At 39.0% G+C, this 20,343-nt stretch overlaps 1 protein-coding gene across 1 annotated transcript in view; it reads right to left on the reverse strand.

Annotated features, from left to right (window-relative positions):
• Positions 1-20,343, reverse strand: part of KCNU1 (potassium calcium-activated channel subfamily U member 1) — a 148,587-nt gene that overhangs the window by 13,234 nt on the left and 115,010 nt on the right. Inside the window, exons 20-23 of the mRNA XM_044226005.1 lie at positions 13,318-13,414; positions 9,765-9,989; positions 8,052-8,238; positions 2,035-2,103 (exon numbers count right to left, since the gene is read on the reverse strand). Of these exons, the coding sequence (XP_044081940.1) occupies positions 2,035-2,103; positions 8,052-8,238; positions 9,765-9,989; positions 13,318-13,414 (578 nt within the window). The remainder of the gene's footprint in view (positions 1-2,034; positions 2,104-8,051; positions 8,239-9,764; positions 9,990-13,317; positions 13,415-20,343) is intronic.

Raw genomic sequence — 20,343 nt, forward strand, 5'->3', positions numbered from 1 at the left:
CTCTGAGTACCAGTGTTTAGAGAACTCTCCTAACTGGGGCTCATGTAGCAGTATCCAAAGTAATTATTTACTTTATCCTTTATTATTATTTTTTACATTACTCTATTATTACTTTATTTACATTATCCTGTTTCTACTTGACCCAGGATGCAACTCAGATCCCTGGAGGAAGCCTCTGAAGGGAATGCAGCTAGTCATTGGAAGTACAAACAGAAGCACTGACTGCCTTTGTTCCAAGACTATTATTTCAAAAATGTTTAAGTAGAAAATAGCATGGGAAGATAGAGATAATATCTCCCACCAGAGCAAAGAGGATCATGCTTACTGCTCATTATAAAAAGTTCTAGTTCCCAAAGCCCAGGGTTCCTCTCCTATAAAGGAATCCATGGTGGGTCCAGGTATTATTTGACCCTTTTCATGTCACCCTGTGGGAACAAGGCCTTGGTCAAGCAACACAAAATTGATGATACTCTGGCCTTGCTTGAGTAGTAAACTGTTCTTTATCTCTGACCCAGAGGTCTCGTGTCTTCTGTTAATGTCCATGAAACTGTGGCAGGTTACGTTGTTGGTTTGCAAGTAAGCATAGGTCTTACTTACATCTTTCATAGTTCCTGACAGTCATATTATAGATCAAACCAAATCTACCAGGCATATGATGCAGAATACATTCCTAACTAAGATTGGATTATTCTTTAATTCTTTAAATTACTCCATGTTTTTATAAAAGATGAGAAATGCATGATAATATCAACCCACATTTTTTATGCACATGTATTTTCTTTTCTCCTTGCATTGCCAATCCAAGACATGCTCACATACCCCAGGAGACCTTGTCCAAATCTTGCTGTGTCATCTTAAACTACTGGCCTCTATTCTCCTAGACATTTTCCTGTATGCCACGGTACATTCTGTACCAAAGTGCTGGCAGTCAGACTTGCAGCTCTCATGTCATCCTGACCCTTTCCAGCCAGTGAAGGAACAAAAAACTGAGTGAGCTGACAAGTGATTTGTTAGACTAATTTAACAAGAGCTTCCTGGTGCCAGCAAGTCTTTCCAAGCTCTGAGTCCCTGAAGAATGACCAGATGTACTTTGGGGTCAGTGAAAAGCTGGTTGGTCCCCTCCTGACTACTCCAACTTACAACACAGTCTTCTAATCAATGTCCTCAGGGTATATATACCTTGGGTTAAATACAGATAAAAACTATGGTTGACAGCTTCAGGTTCTAATCTATTTTAAAGACACTATTCTCCTCTTTCATATCTTCCCCTTTTTACATCAATTATTGTCAGTATTAAATCCCAGTGTGTCCCATTTCCTTCCAAACATATCCCCAAATACACACAGGCACCCTTCCTGCCTTTCCCACCATTCTTTCTATTCCCAGAGCTCCTTACATCTAGGAAAGTCTCATATATGTGTATTTACTGTAAGGTGTTGATGAGTGATAACAGCTTGTTCTGGTATTTCTGCATCGAGTGTTTCCATTTTAGGAGAGCAGTGCCACTTAGGATCAGGATTAAGATGACACAAAGTAGACACTTGGGGCACAACATTTAAGGACCCCAGGAATGGGTGCCTCCTTAACATCTGCATCCTGAGTGCCTCATATGTGTCACCCAAACTCCAGCCCTGGTATCACTACAGGAAAGGAAGTCGTCTGATTTAAAGTCCCACGATGGGTAGTTAAGTGGGTATAGGAACATTCTTCATAGTCCTCCTCAAACTCATGCCTCAACCCTAGGAGATTTCCTCCAAACAAGACTGAGCCAGCTACTGGTCTCCCTTTCCTGATAACTAAATAAAAGGAGAAGGCAGATGTTATTCCTGCACCCTGACACCCAGATATGCCATGCTTTGCATGATGTCACCAGCTAGATAAAAGCCCAATGTAATGTCCAGTCAAACACTTAACATTTATCTGGGGTCCATTCTGATTCCTCAGTCCTTTGTGGATTCTAAAAAGAAACTTGGGAAATCAATTACAGATGACAAAGGTTTCTCCCTTGCGCTTTGTCCTTGAAACACAACTTACTCAGTTCCGTAAGGATGGGGATTCTTCGGTATTTTGACGTCCCAGAAAATCTGTAGCCTGAATCCCTTCCTGTGGACACAGACCACAACAAAGAAGAAAAGAGATGGTTAAATGCAAACAAAGTGGCTTACAAAACTTGGCAAGAATGGAGAAGCCCACCATGTAAGTTGATGCTTCATCTTAACAAAGTTACTCTCATGTCCAAATCCTTGTTTGTTTGTTTGTTTGTTTGTTTTTTCTAGATTTAGGGAGGGAAGTTGGGGCCTCCTCAGCATATTCATTTAAGAAGTGGTGTGTGTATGTATGTGTGTGTGTGTGTGTTTAAATGGCACTTAAAGTGAACTTCAAAAAAGGCAAAGCTCATCCAGTGGCTGCTTATTGACCCCAGTAGTAAACTAGGATTATTCTCTGTGGACTGGTAGTGCTGGAATGCATACGCATTTGCACACAGAACTTCCAGGAATCCGTGAATAACTAGGTGGGGCTGCCCCACCAGTGCTTCTGGCGCACAACAAAAGGCTTCTGACTCCTAGCGCTCTCAGCCTCTTGGAGATGGTCTCTGGATATTCAGGTGCACACAAAATACCACTCATGTCTTCTTTCTTCTTCCACAGAATTGGCTGCCTCCCATCCCCGGTTGGCCTGCCTCAATTCTGAATGCCTTAGAAGTTCCTTAAAGATGGGCAGGGTGTCACGTGGAGCCTCTGAGCTTTGCTTTCAGTTTACAGATTTCCCTCCTATGTGAGGAGGTAAAACCCTTCGCTTTCTTCGGTGAGCCTCGACTCCGTAGGACAGTGATGCATAGCATCAGCCGGAGACAAGTGCTACTAGACAGGGAACTATGGAGAGGTTCAAAACCAGGCAGAGGACCAGGGTTTGTGTCTCTAAGCCAAACTAAAAACTGTAAAGAATGAAAAGGGAAGAGAGAAATGGGGAGCCGGGGCCCCCTTAAAAAAGATACATACACATAATGATCTCGACAGAAGTGATCCTTTAAAACTGCTGGTTACCTTTCTTGAACCTTTTTGAGAATACTACTGTGAAAGGTAAAAGTTCTACTACTTATAATTAAAGCTCCCTACTGTCATGGAAGAGGGTCTGCTGTTTACTGAGCCAGGCACATGGGAGGGGATGGGGTAAGATGGGGAATGAATGGCGATGAACATAGTGGTAAGACAGGCTGACAGAAGACAACAGGAGGGCTGCTGAGATGGGCACAGGGAAAAAGAAATGACCCAGAAGAAGATTCTTCTTTCCAGAGAAAATGCTATGTGCTATAATATTTACCAGCTTCTCCATTTCCCTAAGACATTCAGTGAAAGAGGCACGTCTTGTTAATGAGTTTCTGAGAGCTGCTAAAATTCGGAGTCATACTTCAAGGTGAATTTGGGGGAAAACCTGATGCTCCATAGGAAGCTCCCAAGCTATTTAGTTTATAGTTAGAACTGGCAAGGACCTTTCCCAAGCTATTTAGTTTATAGTTAGAACTGGCATGGACCTTAGGAATTCAGTAAACCCTTCAACTTCAGGTAGGCAGGTAGAAGACCAGAGGGCTAATTATGTTCACACAGCTATTTAGGAGGAAGGCTTATATCACAACTAGAGAGCAGATATCTAACTCATTGGTAAATCTTAATTGTAATGAGATCTGAATACCTTCCAACTATTTTTCCTAAAAAAAAGTCTCTGGGATTTCCATAGTGCATGAAGATTGGGGGAACTAAGATTTACTTTATTCTCAGATTTGTGTTAGATGCTTTCTCTGCTCTATGCACCTTTCCTGCTTTCCTCCTTCTTCCAATATTTAAAGAAAATCTTCTTCATGCTAGGATTATGAAGAGTCCCTGTCCCAGTGGCATTCTCTATGATGCAAATATAAAATATTTTCAGTGATGGGTACTGTGGAAAAACCTAACTTTTACGGGCCAGTGATTGATAAGGGAAGGTGACTTTAGATAGTGTCTGAAGAGAGTCTTCTCTGATATTGGAATGGATTTCTGAGGGGTGAAAACCAACCCAGGCAGAGGGAATGGGATAAGGAATCCAAGGTATAAAAAAGCCAGTATGAACAGGATGAAGTAGGAGAAAATTCAAACTCCCTACAGGCCTGCAAGACCCTATGTGATCTTCCTATAATTGTCATGGGTCACATTATAGGGTTTAAAGTATGGAGCTGACATTACCTACTAAATATTATAAAAGATCCCTCTGGCTGCTGTGAGCAGTAGAAACTATAGAGAGATCAGAATTTTACTACAGTCATATCAAATCAGTGAATTCAGTATATACAGTCAAATACTTCCATCTCAAATGCCCTTATTGGGTGCAGACACATGTAAAACAGTTGGAATAACTGCTTTGGACATCAGCAGAAGGACGGCAACTGAATTTATGCCTTAATTCTATCTTGTCTTGTAGAGCAATGGTTAATTTGAAAATGTGTCAGATCGTAGCCTGGGTATACTGTACTAATGTCAATATTTTTGCTACCTAATAGTACATAGTATTATACCTGAAATCTTCCAGTCTGGCAGGGTGCTATTACAAAAGATTGCTTAATTGTAGATCACTACTGTACATTTAAATTTCAGTAGCATATTAAGTTGTCAGACTTAATTACCGTTATATGTTTAGATTATGCCACAGATTATTTAGTTCAGTACCTAGGTTTGCCAACCTGCTCTCCTTATGATGTGACAGGGAAGCAATTAGAGCATCACTGGAAAGCCTAGAGTTTCCCATGAAAATGTCCAGGAGGGCTGGCATTCTTATAGGCCTTTCAGAAAGTCCTCACTCTGCTGTCCCCAATCCCCAACACCTCTTGGTGAATCACTGTACGAACAGTCTTGGTGGTCCAAGATGGCCTTCATATATAAGTTTATCATGACTGAAGATGTGAGAAAATCCACGTTCCACAAAGGTCTCACCAGATATGCAAGGGCAAGTTTTCTGATCTTGGTACAATTAATCTTTGGGGCCCAAAAGTTCATTTGTTTGTTTGTTTGAAACTATGTGGGGCTGTCCTGTGCATTATAGGATGTCTACCAGCATCCCTGACCTCTACTCACTAGATGCCAATAGTATTCCCCCAAGATGTGACAGCCAAAACTGTCTCCAGACATTGTCAGATGGCCTTTTGGGGCAAAACTGTCTCTGGTTGACAACCATTGTCTCAGAAGAAGGGAAAGTGAACTGTTCATTAGCTAGTCTTATGTTGGAGCACAGCATGCAAGATGTTCTCTGCCTCCTAGTAGAATTTCATAATCCTTTATACTGTCAATTCTTGGGGGCATATACCATTTCCACCTTTTAGAGATGGTACAAGAGTAGTATTAATGTGAAATGGGAAGAATGTTAAGAGAACCAAACAGGCTTCTCCGAGGATTGGGAATCTTTAGATATAAACTCAAGGTAGATTCTTATAATGCCAGAGTAATTTATGAAATTTCTGAATAATGATGCTATGCTCTTCACAAGTTCATAATGTGACTTTACTGATGCTGTGGCACCAGAGAAGCCGATTCCATGACCTTTGCTAGGTGGCACAGTAGCGCCTGACTGGATCTGCATTTCCTGGTTACACAAAAGGGTATGGTGTACCATCCATAAAAGAAATGGTGCATAGTCTACACCACACATTTTTCACTAAACTTTCGCTATTTTCTTTGGGGAAAGCACCTACTCATACTTCATAATGATTGAAATTCTTTGATATTCCTTTATTTTTTCTGCCTCCTTTCAAATCTTTCCCCCCCTCTCCTTTACCTCCTTCTACCAATTCCTCTTTCTCCTTGAGGGCAACCTCTTAACGTGTAACAGAGTACATGGCACATCATACAGGAACATTGTTTTGTTGTATTAATAAATAAGTGAAAAGATAAAAATCACTAGATATATAGGGAACTAGGACTAATTTCTATCTTTCTAGCCCATATAAGATGTGAGACTTAAGTAAAACTAATAGTAGAAAGGACAAGTCACCCAGATGATTAAGTAGATGACCAATGTCAGTTTATCTCTGGCTTATGTTATGTGGGCATTTTCATTTGTATATTGATGATATTGCCTTTACAGTGAATACTTCTCTGTCCAGTCATAGAAAGTTGTAAGTATGGTGTACTCATATACACACTCACACATATACCACACACATATCTCATGTAAATCTGAATGAGCTTAATTGCTATGCTAAGGATTTATGTGCAGAACACAACAGCATTTTTAGATTTGCTCATCAGTGAAATGGCTCACACCTCCTTAGTCTGGATTTTCATGGCACCTTGCTATTTATAAAGTGCTTTGTTATCAGTCTGCTTTGCAAAACACCCTGAAACTCTGGGTGCCAAGTGGGCTTTTGTTACTTAGGAAGGGCATCTCAAGTAGCTGGCTCAGTTCACCTACTAAAGAGTAGGCTTGATTATTCATTTATTCCTTTGGTCCAGGAACCTTCTACTTTCCCACCTAGCAACAGTGACTTAGAAGTCAGAGAGAGTTCCTTTGGTTTCCTAATTTGACATATGAACGTTTTTATCCACAACCAGAATCCTGAAAGCCTTGCAATTCCTGTGATGTCTGACTGCTCCAAGTTCCATGCATAGTAGAACAGTTGTGCTCAGCATCTGCACGGGACTGCACAGAGGACTGAGTTCCTGATCCTGATGATCAACATCCCCAAGGGAAATGGCTGGATTAAGGGGACCACAACAATGATTTATTTTTATTTTTTGAGTTGAAAAAATGTTTTAGATACAGAAAATTCTTCACTAATAACACTTTCATATTAGGTTGAATGTCTAGTAGTCAATTTTAGAAATAGATGCATAGATAAACCTTTTCCTATTTGAGGGGAGAAGGGAAACCACAATTTTTAGTGGGGATTTACCTCAAACATTTGGGTACAGTGAAATGAATGGGAACTCCTCAAGAGTCCAGCTTCCTGGCTCATTTGCTTCAATTCATTAAGTATATGGTAAGCATCGAAGTGACCATAATTGTACTAGGCATTAAGAGGAAGAGAAAGCAGCGCCTGGGTGGCTTAGTGGGTTAAGCCTCTGCCTTCGGCTCAGGTCATGATCTCAGGGTCCTGGGATCAAGCCCCACATCGGGCTCTCTGCTCAGCAGGAAGCCTACTTCCTCCCTCTCTCTCTGCCTGCCTCTCTGCCTACTTGTGATTTCTGTGTGTCAAATAAATAAGTAAAATCTTTTTTAAAAAATGAAGAAGAGAAAGGAAGAAAACACTTGATCTCCACCCTGAATAGACCCTGCTTCTGACATATCTTTCCAGTCTGAAGCTGCAATATGACATTCTTAGTCTATGGAAGTTGAAAGAGACCTTAGATACAGTCTTCTAATGTTCATAGATTGAAAGCACCTTAAAAGAGTAAAAGAGAATTTATACTTCATTTTCTCAAACATAAAACTAGGAATAGTAGTGGAACATCTCTAAGATCCAGTGAGAATTGATACTACTACTATGACTACTAAATATTATTAATTATAATAGCTAGTTTCTATCTTAATTAATATTAAATTATTAATATTAATGAATAACAAAAATATTAATGACAAAATATAATTAATTACAGTAATATAAATAAATAATATATTATGATTAATTATATTAATATAAATAATTTAAAATTAACAAAAATAAAATAAATAAACATATAAATAAAACATTAAAAAATAAACATATAAACATATAAATAAAAGCAAAAAAATTAATTAATAACAAAAATATAATTAATAACAAAAGCAGCACTTAAAATTCAGTGATTTTTCTTAAAATGGGAAAACAGCGTTACATATATTCCATTTAGAAGTTAGAAATAGTTTTTGGCTTAGGATTACCAAGAACTTAACTGTCTGCTACTTCTATTACAGAATTCTCAGAGTTGGGAGGGGTCTTTGAAGATAACTGACCCAACATCCCCATGATCAAAGTACTTCAGAGAGAAGTTAATTCTCCTTCCTTACTGCATTCCTTTAGCCTCCTCCTGTCAGGGAGTTGTTCTTACGTGATTCTCCCGGCGACTGATCAGAGCAGCTAATTCTCAGTGATCCAATGTTGAGGGTGGCCATGATGGTCTCTGTGTCTACCAAAGCTGGGTTGCTTGATGCCTTGCATGAAGAGGATAAAACAGCACACATGGAACATTCTTCTATGTTGGCTGCATGCAGGTCTTGAGGAAAGAGTGCAGATCCCTAATGAGAGAAAACCCAGTAGAGGAGGGACTTCTCAGATGGAGGGATTTTATATTATGACTCATGGTGATGGCTCTTTGTGAATGATGCAGTTTTTGAGCCAAAGCCACTTCAGGCTTCACTGAGTAGGTTTTAAAACTTAGTCACCTGATATGTAAACACATTTAGCATCATTGATCATTAATATCTCAGTGTGACTAAATTTCACAGACCCTTTCCTGAGAGCAAATCTGGATGAGCCAAAGGAGTGTGGAGAAGGAGGATTACATTTAGATGATTCAAGTGAGAGAAATAAAGTAGGGATAACAGTAGGGGTAAAGCTGAAGTTATGGATCTAAAGGCAAATTTGGCATCCCCACAATTTTGCTTGCAGCTGACCTTTCCTATACCCTCTGGATTAACTGGCATAGTGGTGGTTGCTTATTTCCCAATTTAGTGGAGAAATAGAGATATATCTGGTTCTGGATTCAGGTAGCTTAGGGATGAACACCAATAATTCCCAACACTAGCTAGATCTAGAGGTTTCTGGTTCTCTTCCTGTCTTCCTTTCTATGGCTTAAAGTAAGTGCAGAGAACTTTATGGTGGCTTTTTTTTTTTAAGATTTTATTTATTTATTTGACAGAGATCACAGGAGGCAGAGAGGCAGTGAGAGGAAGGAAGCAGGCTCCTCGCTGAGCAGAGAGCCCGATGCGGTGCTTGATCCCAGGACCCTGGGATCATGACCTGAGCTGAAGGCAGAGGCTTTAACCCACTGAGCCACCCAGGCTCCCCTTTATGGTGGCTTTTTAAAAAAGCAAATAAAATTTGTTTCTTGAGAGAACCAATTTTGAAATTTGAACAATATTACATATTGTCAGCATTATTTCATGAAAAAATTAATTGCTTTGGGTGCAGTTTACACTGCACCTACATTTTTTTTTAATCCAGGGAAATAGTGGCATACAATGGCATAGATGTGTATAAAGGTTCAGAGCAAATACAATTACAAACACAGTGCCACATATGCATAATGAATCCACTTCTCATAAATGTAAGCCTAATTCCTCCTCCTCACACATCTATCAGGGATCATGTGGCATTATGTGTTCCATAAAAATGTGTCTTCAGAAAAGATGAGGAAGTCAGACCACAAAGGCTATCTAGTATCAATATTTAGCTGTGGGCATTAAGTCAGAATCAGATTCAGAAATGCAGAGAAACTCATGATTATAAACATAAACATAAAATGTAGTGGCTCCTGGGCATAAACTCAGGAGCCACGATATCTAGATTTAAATCTTTATTCTGCTGCTTACCTGATGTGTAAACTTGTACAGGTTATCTACTCTCTCCATACCCAAAGTTCAACAACTTAAAATCTACCCCACAAATTATTTTGAGAGTAAAATGAGTTAATATATGTAAAATGCTTAGAACAGTTTTTGATACCAGTAAGCACTATATAATTACAAGCTACCGTTTTATTATTATTAATGCTAGTACCATTACGCTATATTATATTCACGATCTCTAATGTGACACTTACAGGTAGAATGAATATTCGGGGAAAATTCCGTAGAAATATCCATTCTCTCTTCAGGTAATCCAGAGACCCAATGAACACAATGTCTTTCAGCTCCATTCGTGTATAACTGCTAGCTCTCAAGGGCATTACAAAATTCCGAAGCCCTATCAGTGTTGAGGTAGCATCTCCAAAGACACATGCTACTACGTGGTCCCGAAACTCGTGTTTTGACTTGTCCATTCGTTTCTAAGAATAAGCATGCCAGAGTCTGGTCAGTTTTAGAAACAAGTTGAGAGTTTCTCAAAGGAGGCTCCATCCCCTCATCCCAACTCTTCCAGGTTCATTCAAAGGAGAACTTTCATAAGAATAATTAAATTCTGCAAATTGCTCATTAAACAGAATTTACCTACTATGAGGCAATTATACTTTTTGCCTTTTTGTGGAGTTCCTTCTTAGTCTACTTTTTAAAGTCTTTTATTAGCATGGAGTGCGTCAATTATAACTCAGTGTTATTCCCCAAGGTGTGAAACCATAGAACCAAATGGGGAATTACATCTTTTATTTTCATTACATGATTTTGGTCTTATATGCGCCATAGTAAGATTCAATGAAAAATTAAAATATTACAAATTTTATTGTTAAATTTATGTCTTCTAGTGAGCCCTGAAAATCACACAATGTTGTACAACATGTTGCAGTTTTTGGTGGATTTTTACACGGATGAAAATACCTATTAGTTTGGAACATATGAAATTGCCTTTTCATGGATCAAAATGGTTGAATATTGGTAACTTCATATAGTTCAACCTAACATACCAAACTCATTCAACAGATACTTTCCAAAGTTGAGGAAATTTGTTATGCGAAGTGCAGAAAAGAAATGAAAAGGTCACAAAAATTCTATGTGAACCCAAACATTTGAACATGCCAGTACTACCATGAGCATCACCAATTGTTAACATTTCCTCTATATCTCTAAGTACTACCTCCAAATAACCAGATACACGAAAAATATTTAGATGAGCTTTACCCTCACATTCACAGAGATTTTTAAGAGTGGTAAATAATTTTTTTTTAAAAAATCTTTATTTATTTATTTGACAGAGAGAGATCACAAGCAGGCAGAGAGGCAGGCAGAGAGAGAGGGGGAAGAAGGCCCCCCACTGAGCAGAGAGCCCGATGCGGGGCTCGATCCCAGGACCCTGGGATCATGACCTGAGCCAAAGGCAGAGGCTTTAACCCACTGAGCCACACAGGCGCCCCAACAATGAATAAAATTTTAAAAAGAGAGAGGGAGATGATATTCCTGTAGGAAACTCATTTCAAGCCTTTGTCTGATTTCTTCTGGGAATGAGTCAGTGCCTTCTTTTGTGGCTCTGGAATGGGCTAGATAGAGCACTGGATCTGGAGATCTGATTCTGTATTCTTTTTTATGACTGTGAACAAGCTAGGTTACCCTCTGACCCTCAATTTTTTTTAAGTTTGAATGGTTTAAAAAATAAAAACTAATTCTGTTGTGGAAATGAAATAATATATTGAAAGTACAGTGTTCAACTCATTAGCTATTGTTCAATACCTTTAATCAACTCTGAATCTTTTTGAACTCCTAGAGTTTCAGAGGAGGACTCTTGGAAGCTGGTAGAGAATAGGTTAAATGCGTGTAGAAGCACGTCATACATGAGTGTGGCCTATATTTCTCAGCACATGAAGACTCAGAATACTTCAAATGTGTATATCATCCTGCCCTATGCCCAACTTTAGCTGGGTTAAATGACAAGCTTCTGTGAAACAGGGGATGATAAAGCCTAACAAGATAAATAAGTAACATCTGACATCTCCACAATTAGTTCATCAAATTAGCATATACTAGGAAATACTCTCTTTTCAAAGGGAATTGCCCTGTGAGGGGAACTAAAGCTACTTGTCTGGAGAGCCTTCTTGGAGAGTGATGTGAATCTTAACCAAATCTATTAAATAATTGTCTCTAGCTAATCCGATTAGTTTTAACTTGAATAATGAAGCCTCTAGCAGTATTTAATGTAACATGCCTGAAGTCCAAAGATTGCTCTTCTGAGTAGAACTAAACAATTAGAAATAAGATACATGGCAGAGTGCATTAATGGGCACAGCCAGAGAGGCAATTTCTCCAAGAAACTGTGGCACAAAACTGTCTTCCAAATGAGAAAGATGGTGGTTTTTGGAGGATGGGAGGACGCACTATTTGTTCAAAGTAGCTTAAATCAACCACTTCCACTTGACCCTTCTGCAAATGAAACCAAATTCAAAGCCTCTCTGAATTCTGCAATATGGACATTTCTCCTCTATGGTCACAAGTTTGAAAACCCTTAGAATTTCTTAAACTAGAAGCCCTTCTAAACTTATCAAAAGACTCAGTTGGTGTTCTGAACTATATTCCACATCAAGTATCATAAAGGAGATATCTATCATAGCAACCTGTCTCTGTGTTAAGAAATACGGTATAATAAAACATCTGCTATTTCTGTTTCTTGGTCTCTTGGATGCCTCCATCTGCAACCAACTTCTCAACCTTTCTAATGATTTCTCTCCCACTGAAAACATGTTTAGCTTCCTGTTCAATGGTGTTTACTTTGCTTAGTTTACAGGAAGACATAATTGCTAAATGGTGAATTTCAGTAGCAGCCCTAAAGGTTTTCTAGTTGATATGACAGCTCTGACAATTTTATGCTTCTGATCAAATGATTGATCATGCTTTTACAAAAAAATTTACAAAAGTATTTATAAAAATATTCTGTTAGGACACTGGTACCAAGCCACAAGGATTGTGTGTGTGTGTGTGTTTAACAGGAAAAAAAAGTGAACATAACTCTTTAGGAAAACAAGAAAAATATATAGTTATCAATTAGTCATAGTTGAAAAAATTATATAGGGTTCATACAAAAATCACTTTGATTATGACACCTGGAAAGCAGGTGTCAGAGTGTGGATTAGAATACAGATTTTTAACATCTTAGTTGTTAGCATTTCAGTAAATTGAGTTAGTTCATTTCCTTGAGAGAACAGAGATAGAGACAGGATTCTAATATTTATTAGGATTCACCCATGTTATGCATCTAGAAGATACATTCTTGACTAATATGTTAAGTATAAGTACAGCCAGCTTTAAGAGAATCACTATAGAAAATCCAAACTTTAAACCAATAATTAGGAAAATATTTACTTAAAAAAAAAAGGGAAAGTCTTTGGAGCTGTTGTAAATGGTTTCCCTGGTGCATTTAAATTAATTAAATTTACTAGCAAAATAACAACATGTCAGGAGAACATTATTCTAAATAACTGACTCAGCTAAACTGTGAAAGGGGGGAAAAAGGACTTGAACAATCTGATCTAATTGTTTCAAATCCAGCATATTACCTGCATGGTCTTTGTCAAATGCCTCATCTGTTACCCTGCAGGCTGGTGAGGAAGGTGTTTTCCTTTGGAATTCACAGTTTACAAACTAAAATGGCAGGTTCTTGCTTATAACTACTATAAGGACATTATTTACCCTAGGTATGGCTTTACCTTATTTGAAATTTGGTGCAAGATGACCTACCAGAATCACACTGTCCAAAGAGGTTGCTCTGCACCAATGAAACATGCCACTGCTATCAAGGTTGTCAGAATCTTTTTCCACTTCATACAGAAAAGTCCTAAACAGGGAAAATGGAGAGTTAGCTGAAAACATTTGTGGCACTGGTGTAACAAAGCCAAGATATCAAACGCATTAGAACCTTGAATGCAAAGCACAAAATAGCACAAGAATAACCTTGGCCTGTTGAGACTCCAGAATAAAGATTCATGTCAGAAGGACACCAAGATTTGAGTTTACAGAGTGTATCACAGCTGAAGACGCACAAAGCACTTTGTGTGTGTATGTGCACATATGTATATTGCATGTGTGTGCATTTAGCAGACATATCAAGCTCTCCTTTTACCTTACATTATATGTGCCTTGAAGGTGGTTAATTTTGCTACTGTAGTGATGCTACTATTGCTTGGGAGAAATCAGGGGAGGTGTTCTGGGCACCTGAGCATAGGTGAAGGCTGTGAGATTGAGTCATGAATGGTATCTCTCTCCTTGGCCTGTTTTCCTCCCCTCTCCTTTCCATATCTTTTTGTTTTAGTCCCTGTTGAAAACTTCCTCCTTATTACATGCATTTTACATTCTTTACAACTTCTATCACTGGCCTGCATTTGACTAAACTCTGCTCTAATCTTAGTTTGAGTCTTGTCAAAGCCCTCCACATGATCGCCCAACACTGCGGTTGGGCACAATCCTAGTCATGTAATATATTCAACCACCCAAAGGGTTAGATGATCTTTGGGAAAAATCCCATTATATCTGAAAGAATGCATATTTGCTCAATAGAGAAGAAAGTAAGCCCTTCTAGAAGCACAGAAAGTTTAGAGTCTGGACCTATTTTAGTCAGGAGAATCAAGGCTTAGTCTTCAGAAACAACCTCAAAATTCTAGGGGCTGAACATAATACAGGTTCTCACTCACACTACATATTGCTCAGGTGAACAAGTGTCTGTGCTCCACACAGCCACTCAGAGTGGTGCAGAGGCTGTACCATCTTTAGAGTCACACACCTAGAACATGCATCCTTCTTAGTCATTAAGGCAAGGGAAGAGAAAGGGACTGGAGAAACAAGCCTGGGCTTTTAACTGACCATGGCCCAAAGTGATGCACATCATTTTTTTATCATATTTCATTGACCAGAACTTGTCACATGTCTCCTGCTAACTTTATGGAAGTTGAGGAACATGGGAAGTGACTGAAATACTTGGTGAACATTTCAGTCTCTACCAGAGTTTAAAGACCACTCCACGTTTTAGGGATAAAGATCAAAGAGCTAACAAATGGTAAAGGTGGCATTTGAACAGAATGGCTGAGATTGAGGTTACTGATGCTCAGAAGATCCAATTCTCCTTCCCATCTTTAACAAATGAGCAACCAGATGGAGCCACATGACTAGTTCTGGACAATGAGAAGTGATGGCTGATGTAGGGACAAGCTCCTGTGTGATTCTTCAGGCCCACTCTTGATCTTTTGTAGTGACGACCAGCCCAGAACTGAGTGCCCATATACAACAGAGTGTCCTGGCCTCGATGACCTGTGTTGGATATGTAACGGGAAGAAGAAAGGTACCTTTGTTATGTTCAGTCACTGAGATTTTGTGGTTGTTACTACAGCATACATCCATCCTATTCTGACAGAAATGCCTATTCTAAAAAAACACGTTGCATGGAATATTAGTAACTGGAGAAGTTGTGAGGAAATTCTTTCTGCAGTCAAATTAAGTTTGAGAAAAATGTCCCCTCTTAGATTCACACTGCACTTCAGTGTTATGAAAGGTTTAGAAAAGTCATACAATAAAGAAAACCTTTTGAGTTTGTATAATCCAGTGTTTTACACACTTAGTTGACTGTATGCTCTTACCATTTACTGATTCATTTATTTATTTAAAAATATCTGTTACTATATCTTGAGACACCTTTTGGGACATATGGTACAGTGTCATACTATAGGTTTAGCCATGGTAATCAGTATGTTAGACAGCACTTTCCTGTGAGACTTTACTATACGTCCTGGGAAAAATACAAAATACTGTGCTCTGTGCTGCAGGGTGAAGGTTTTTGTTGTTGCTGTTTTCCTGTGAATTAATGCAGCTTGTTATTCAACACCTGGCCCAAAGACTCAGACTCTAAGATAAAATCAAGCAATTTTGATCTCTTTAACCTAGTCAGTTTCTAAATTACTCTTAAGTCATAATTTTTCAGACAAAGAAACTTAATATTGTCAGCTTAGAAGTGTCAGGCTTAAAGTAATAGGATAGAGAGAGGACCCAGAGAGGCTGACATGGGGGAAGAGTTTGGAAAGTTAAGAGCTTATTGTTAATGAGATTGGCCAAGGCTGAGATACAATCCTTTGTATTCTTCCCCACTGAAGACTCCCTGTGAACTTAGTGAATTCTAGCCGTTTACCTGGCCAGAAGATGTTGCAATGTAAGCCTTAAGGTCAGTTTAACCAAAATGGGTTACCTTATTCTTTCAACTTAACATGCCTTTTGGTGGTTTAAATATCCTTAACTCAGCAGCTCCAACCCCAAATTCAAACAGCCACTTAGGCTCTCTTAATGCTACTACATAGGTACTACATAGGACTATAATGATAGCTTTAGGCCAAGCTGATTAAAGAAACTCATCAGGAAACACACCTAAGACCAGAGTCTGTTTTTTATTTTTATCAGGATCTGGAGAACTGGCCCTGTTACTCATTCATAGAATGTATTTTTCTTTCCACACGTACCTTCCTAGACACTGTCCCAGACATCCAAGTCTGGGACAACAGTTACTACTTTTCTTCTGGTCAATTTCTTCAGCCTTTTCACATTTCCCCTCCTTTCACTCTTCCCCCTTCTCCATCTCCATAATAAATGAAGACTCCTGCTCTGGAAATTAAATGTCTTTTGGAAAATGGAAAATTATCTTCTCCCAAGCACATTTAAGCTTGACTTGGAATACCAAATCAATCACTGTACACTTTTCTATCATAATAAAAGCATGATCTATATACACAAACTGTCACAGACAACATCTTTCTTTATTCTGATGTTATGGAAAACAGATATGCCTTAGAGGAAACACCTGTTGGAGACCCGCGTAAAAGAAAAGGCTGGAGGATCTCCACTTCATCATAAAGGCATCCATCTGGTGCTCTTGCCAAGCAAAACCTGATGCAACTTATTTCACCATCCTTAGCTATAGCTCCCTTCTGCCATATGCCTTGCAAATGACATGATCCTTGCAGAAATATACCTTCATAAAGAGAATAATAAATCATCTGTGGGAATGTGTGGCACTAGCAGTCTTATTAACTAGGAAATGACGATCAGAACATAAAGGCTGGTGCTATTAGGGGAAAAGGAGCCACAGAACACCATCCAGGTCATCCGGGGCAAAAAGAAAAAACGACATCCTAACCACAGGCAGAAGCCTTTTGCGTGAGGGACCTTTCTGTGTAGGAGAGGCTGGCAAAGCAATATGGTAGGAGCTACCTGAGAGGGCCTTCAGCAGGACATGTTTGGAATAAGGGCAGGTGAGTTCACTGGTCACAAGATAGGCTTCTCCTTGCCCAAGCAAAGTAGGATACTTCTACCTGGGAGCATCCAGGTAGAATGAAATGTCCTCAGAGTTAGGTCTCTGACTGCCATATTTGAAGGCTGACAGGTTCTAGTTTGCTGGGTGAGACTAGCTTTTGTAGCCAGTCCACTTGAGGATGTGCAGAGCAGCATGGGAATGAAGGCTCCAGCTTTCTTTGCTGATGACTGCCTTTTTCTGGGCTGCTGTTGTATGCATGAAGCCAATTGCCTTGTGGGTACGAGCTTGAACCTGTCCCAGCTAAGGAACACAGATTCTTTCCACTCTGCTTTCTGGAACCATTCTGAAGAGTACTTTTATTCTTCCATGTCCATAGCAACATACCCTCTATGAATCCTATCACTTAAAGGAAAATATAAGTGAAGGACTATGTGCCTTTGGTTTCCAATGGTGGCATCTGATGAAAGAGAGAGATCAAACCAAGTAGAAAACCCTCCGTTAAGGTGGGGTAGGTTTCAGTGCCACATCAGGAAGCACAGTATCCAAGAGGGTAAAAGTCTGCTGTCATTATTTTCTCCAATTTACAGATTTGACTCAGATTATTCTTGAAGATGATCTACCATTAGATCCTCCACTGTTCACAATATCTATTATAAAGTTTAAAAGGTACTGACAGGTTCCCCCCCCCCACCATTTGTAGCCTTCATTTTTGGATGTGTTAGGAAATCCTGGCACATAACCATTCTATTTGAAGACTTTTTAAAACTCCATAGGTGGCTTGTAAATTCTTAGGAGACAGCTTTCTGGCCTGGATGTAGAACAATATATTTTTTCGCTCAAGACTTGAGTTAAATAAAAGTAACAAGTTTCAAAGACTTCGCGTAGAAATGACAAGTCCCTTGGCTAAACATTGGGAAGCAGTGGGGAGGAATGTGTCAGTGTGTCCAGGAGTTTCAGTGCCTTTCTTGGTTCAGTCTTTGGAAAAATCCACTGAAACTATATCTTGAAGGCAGTGACCAAGTTCCCACCAAAAATGGATGGAAAATCCTCTGTTCCACTGATGCGTTTGGTGCTGTTAAGACTTTTGTATGCTCCAGCTGTCCTCTCTCTAATTACTTCACATATAGTGATGAGATTACTCAGTTTATACTTAATCTGAAAATACTAATTGATTGTCAATTCTGAATACCACCATTTGTGTTCTGGGAAGAAGACAATCACCTAAAATTTGGGAATCTGAGAGCAAGTTGTATAATCAGCACTTCCCACTCCATCCTGTGCCTGTCTCTTTCTCTCCCTGTCTTGTGCACATTTATACACACCCCTACATACTACACACATGTGATCATCAAATTCAGAATATGAGCCTTTATGGACACATTATGATTTCATTTTTCTTGGTTTCACCTGGTCGCCATTTATTCATAACAAGGCATTTTCTTTTCTTTCTTTCTTTCTTTTTTTTTTATTTTAAACCTTGGAGAGAAACTTAAGGTTTAAAAACATGGGTAATTTTTTACAGTCCATTTCCCTGGAAACCTATGTCTGAGAAAATGGAAAAAGGTTCCTGCGAGGTCTGAGAAACTTTCAGGACCAAGAAACTATGTAAGAATCTCAGGAAGGAGAACACAGTCCACCTTCCCCGTTAGAAAGGCTAGAAAGGCCTCTGTGATCACATCCTTTTCCATGAGAAGGAAAATGGTGCACCAAGCTCTGTGCCTTAACCTCCAGCTTGACCAGATATCATTGCTGCAACTCCTTTACTATAAGGTAAAATGCAAAAAAAACCTGCCCTGAAATCTCATGAGATATTCTATGTGTTGACAGCAGGTTATTTATCTCCAAAGCATCATGCCCGCTTGATTGCCATGTGGGAAGCCTTAGGCAGGAAAGGGAATGGCTGTCACTGTGTGCTCAGATGGAGTTTCCCAGGACAGAAGACTTCCAGCCCTAAAACTGGGCACTCTATTATTAGAATGGGGAAAAGCCCATAGGAGGGAGGAAAGGGGAAGGAAGAATAAAACACTTGAAACACTATGCCCAGAAAACCTTCCGCACCTCTGTCTATAGGTAGGTTTAGTTGATGCCCAATGGAAGAAATGATATTTAGGTGGTCAGAGACATGCATGTTTTAAGGCATACAGAGAATTATATCTTCCAACCTTCTTCTGATTCCTGTCTCTTGAGTCTTTGCATAAGAAATTACTGAGTATTATAAACTTAAATAGTGAGGTTTGTGGGTATAATTTTTTAAAAACCTGTAAACGGCATTTTAAAAATACATATTAAATACAATACATAAAAATACATATTAAAATTCAAGATATCATTGTGTTCAGTATAATCTTATTTCAGTCTACATAGGAGAATATAAACTGTGTGCTAATGTAAGCCAAATCAGCTGTGAACAGAGTGTTCTGTTTGCCTTTAAATGTTGCTTTACAGATGGAGTCTATCAAATCCATGGCCTCTGTTTTTAGTGTTTACAATTTAAAATCTCCACAAAGACATTTTTCCACCCTCCTGCTTAGAAGTGAGACACAAGGTCAGAGTGGTCCCAGACCAGATGAAGGCTAGAATAGGATGGTGTTTCTATTAAATAAATTAACATCTGAACGTACATTTGAGCATCTCTCTGTTAAGCTTTGCTTATTTCTGATGACTACAAACTGACAGCTTTCTTCAGAGCATTTTCTATGAAAACATACATGTAGGCATCTCAGAATTTAAATGGTTACCAGACAGACGATCAAGGAAAAAGATGAAAAAGACAGTTTCCCTCTTCCCTGCCCATTCCCCAGACAGACCGTCATTTAAATCCCTTTAGATCTTATGGATATTGCATTTAGGATTTCCTACAGTGTGAGGACAAATGAGGCATGACCTGAAGCAGCAGGTACTTCTAATAAAGGCTGGAGTTTGTGCCCTCAGTAGAAGAGCCTGGGGCTCCGGTCAAGCTACACATCTCAGGAGAACAAGATCCACAGCCAATCTTTCCAGCGTAAAGCTGTATTTTTAGGTGCTCTTTCCCACACAACCCAAAACCTTCTAAATACCAAACGACATATTAAAAAACAGAGGTTGACCTAAATGAAAAATATTTTCCACAGAGTTTGAGATATAGTCTTCTCTATTCAGTGGACTAGGAACTGAACAATCAACTCCGTTACTGATACTTTTGATCCTAACACACATTACTAAAGCAAATGTGAATTTCAGGCCAAAGGCTTTTACTTCTGTGTTGGGATATGGAGGTGGGAAGTAGGAATTTGATATATGTAAAAACTAACAAATTTTTCACTGTATTGATACACTTTCTAAGGTTTTAAGGGATTGAGCCTGAGTCGAAGATTAGCATAAACAAAACAATTTCCTTTGGCACCAGGTAAGCAGTTTGGTCTGGACAATTACCAATAATCATAACCCCTCAGAAGAAATTAAGATGGGGAAAAAATAGCACCTGCCACAATGTTACC

Source organism: Neovison vison, chromosome 11 (genome assembly GCF_020171115.1).
Source record: "Neovison vison isolate M4711 chromosome 11, ASM_NN_V1, whole genome shotgun sequence".
NCBI classification, from domain to species: Eukaryota; Metazoa; Chordata; class Mammalia; order Carnivora; family Mustelidae; genus Neogale; species Neogale vison.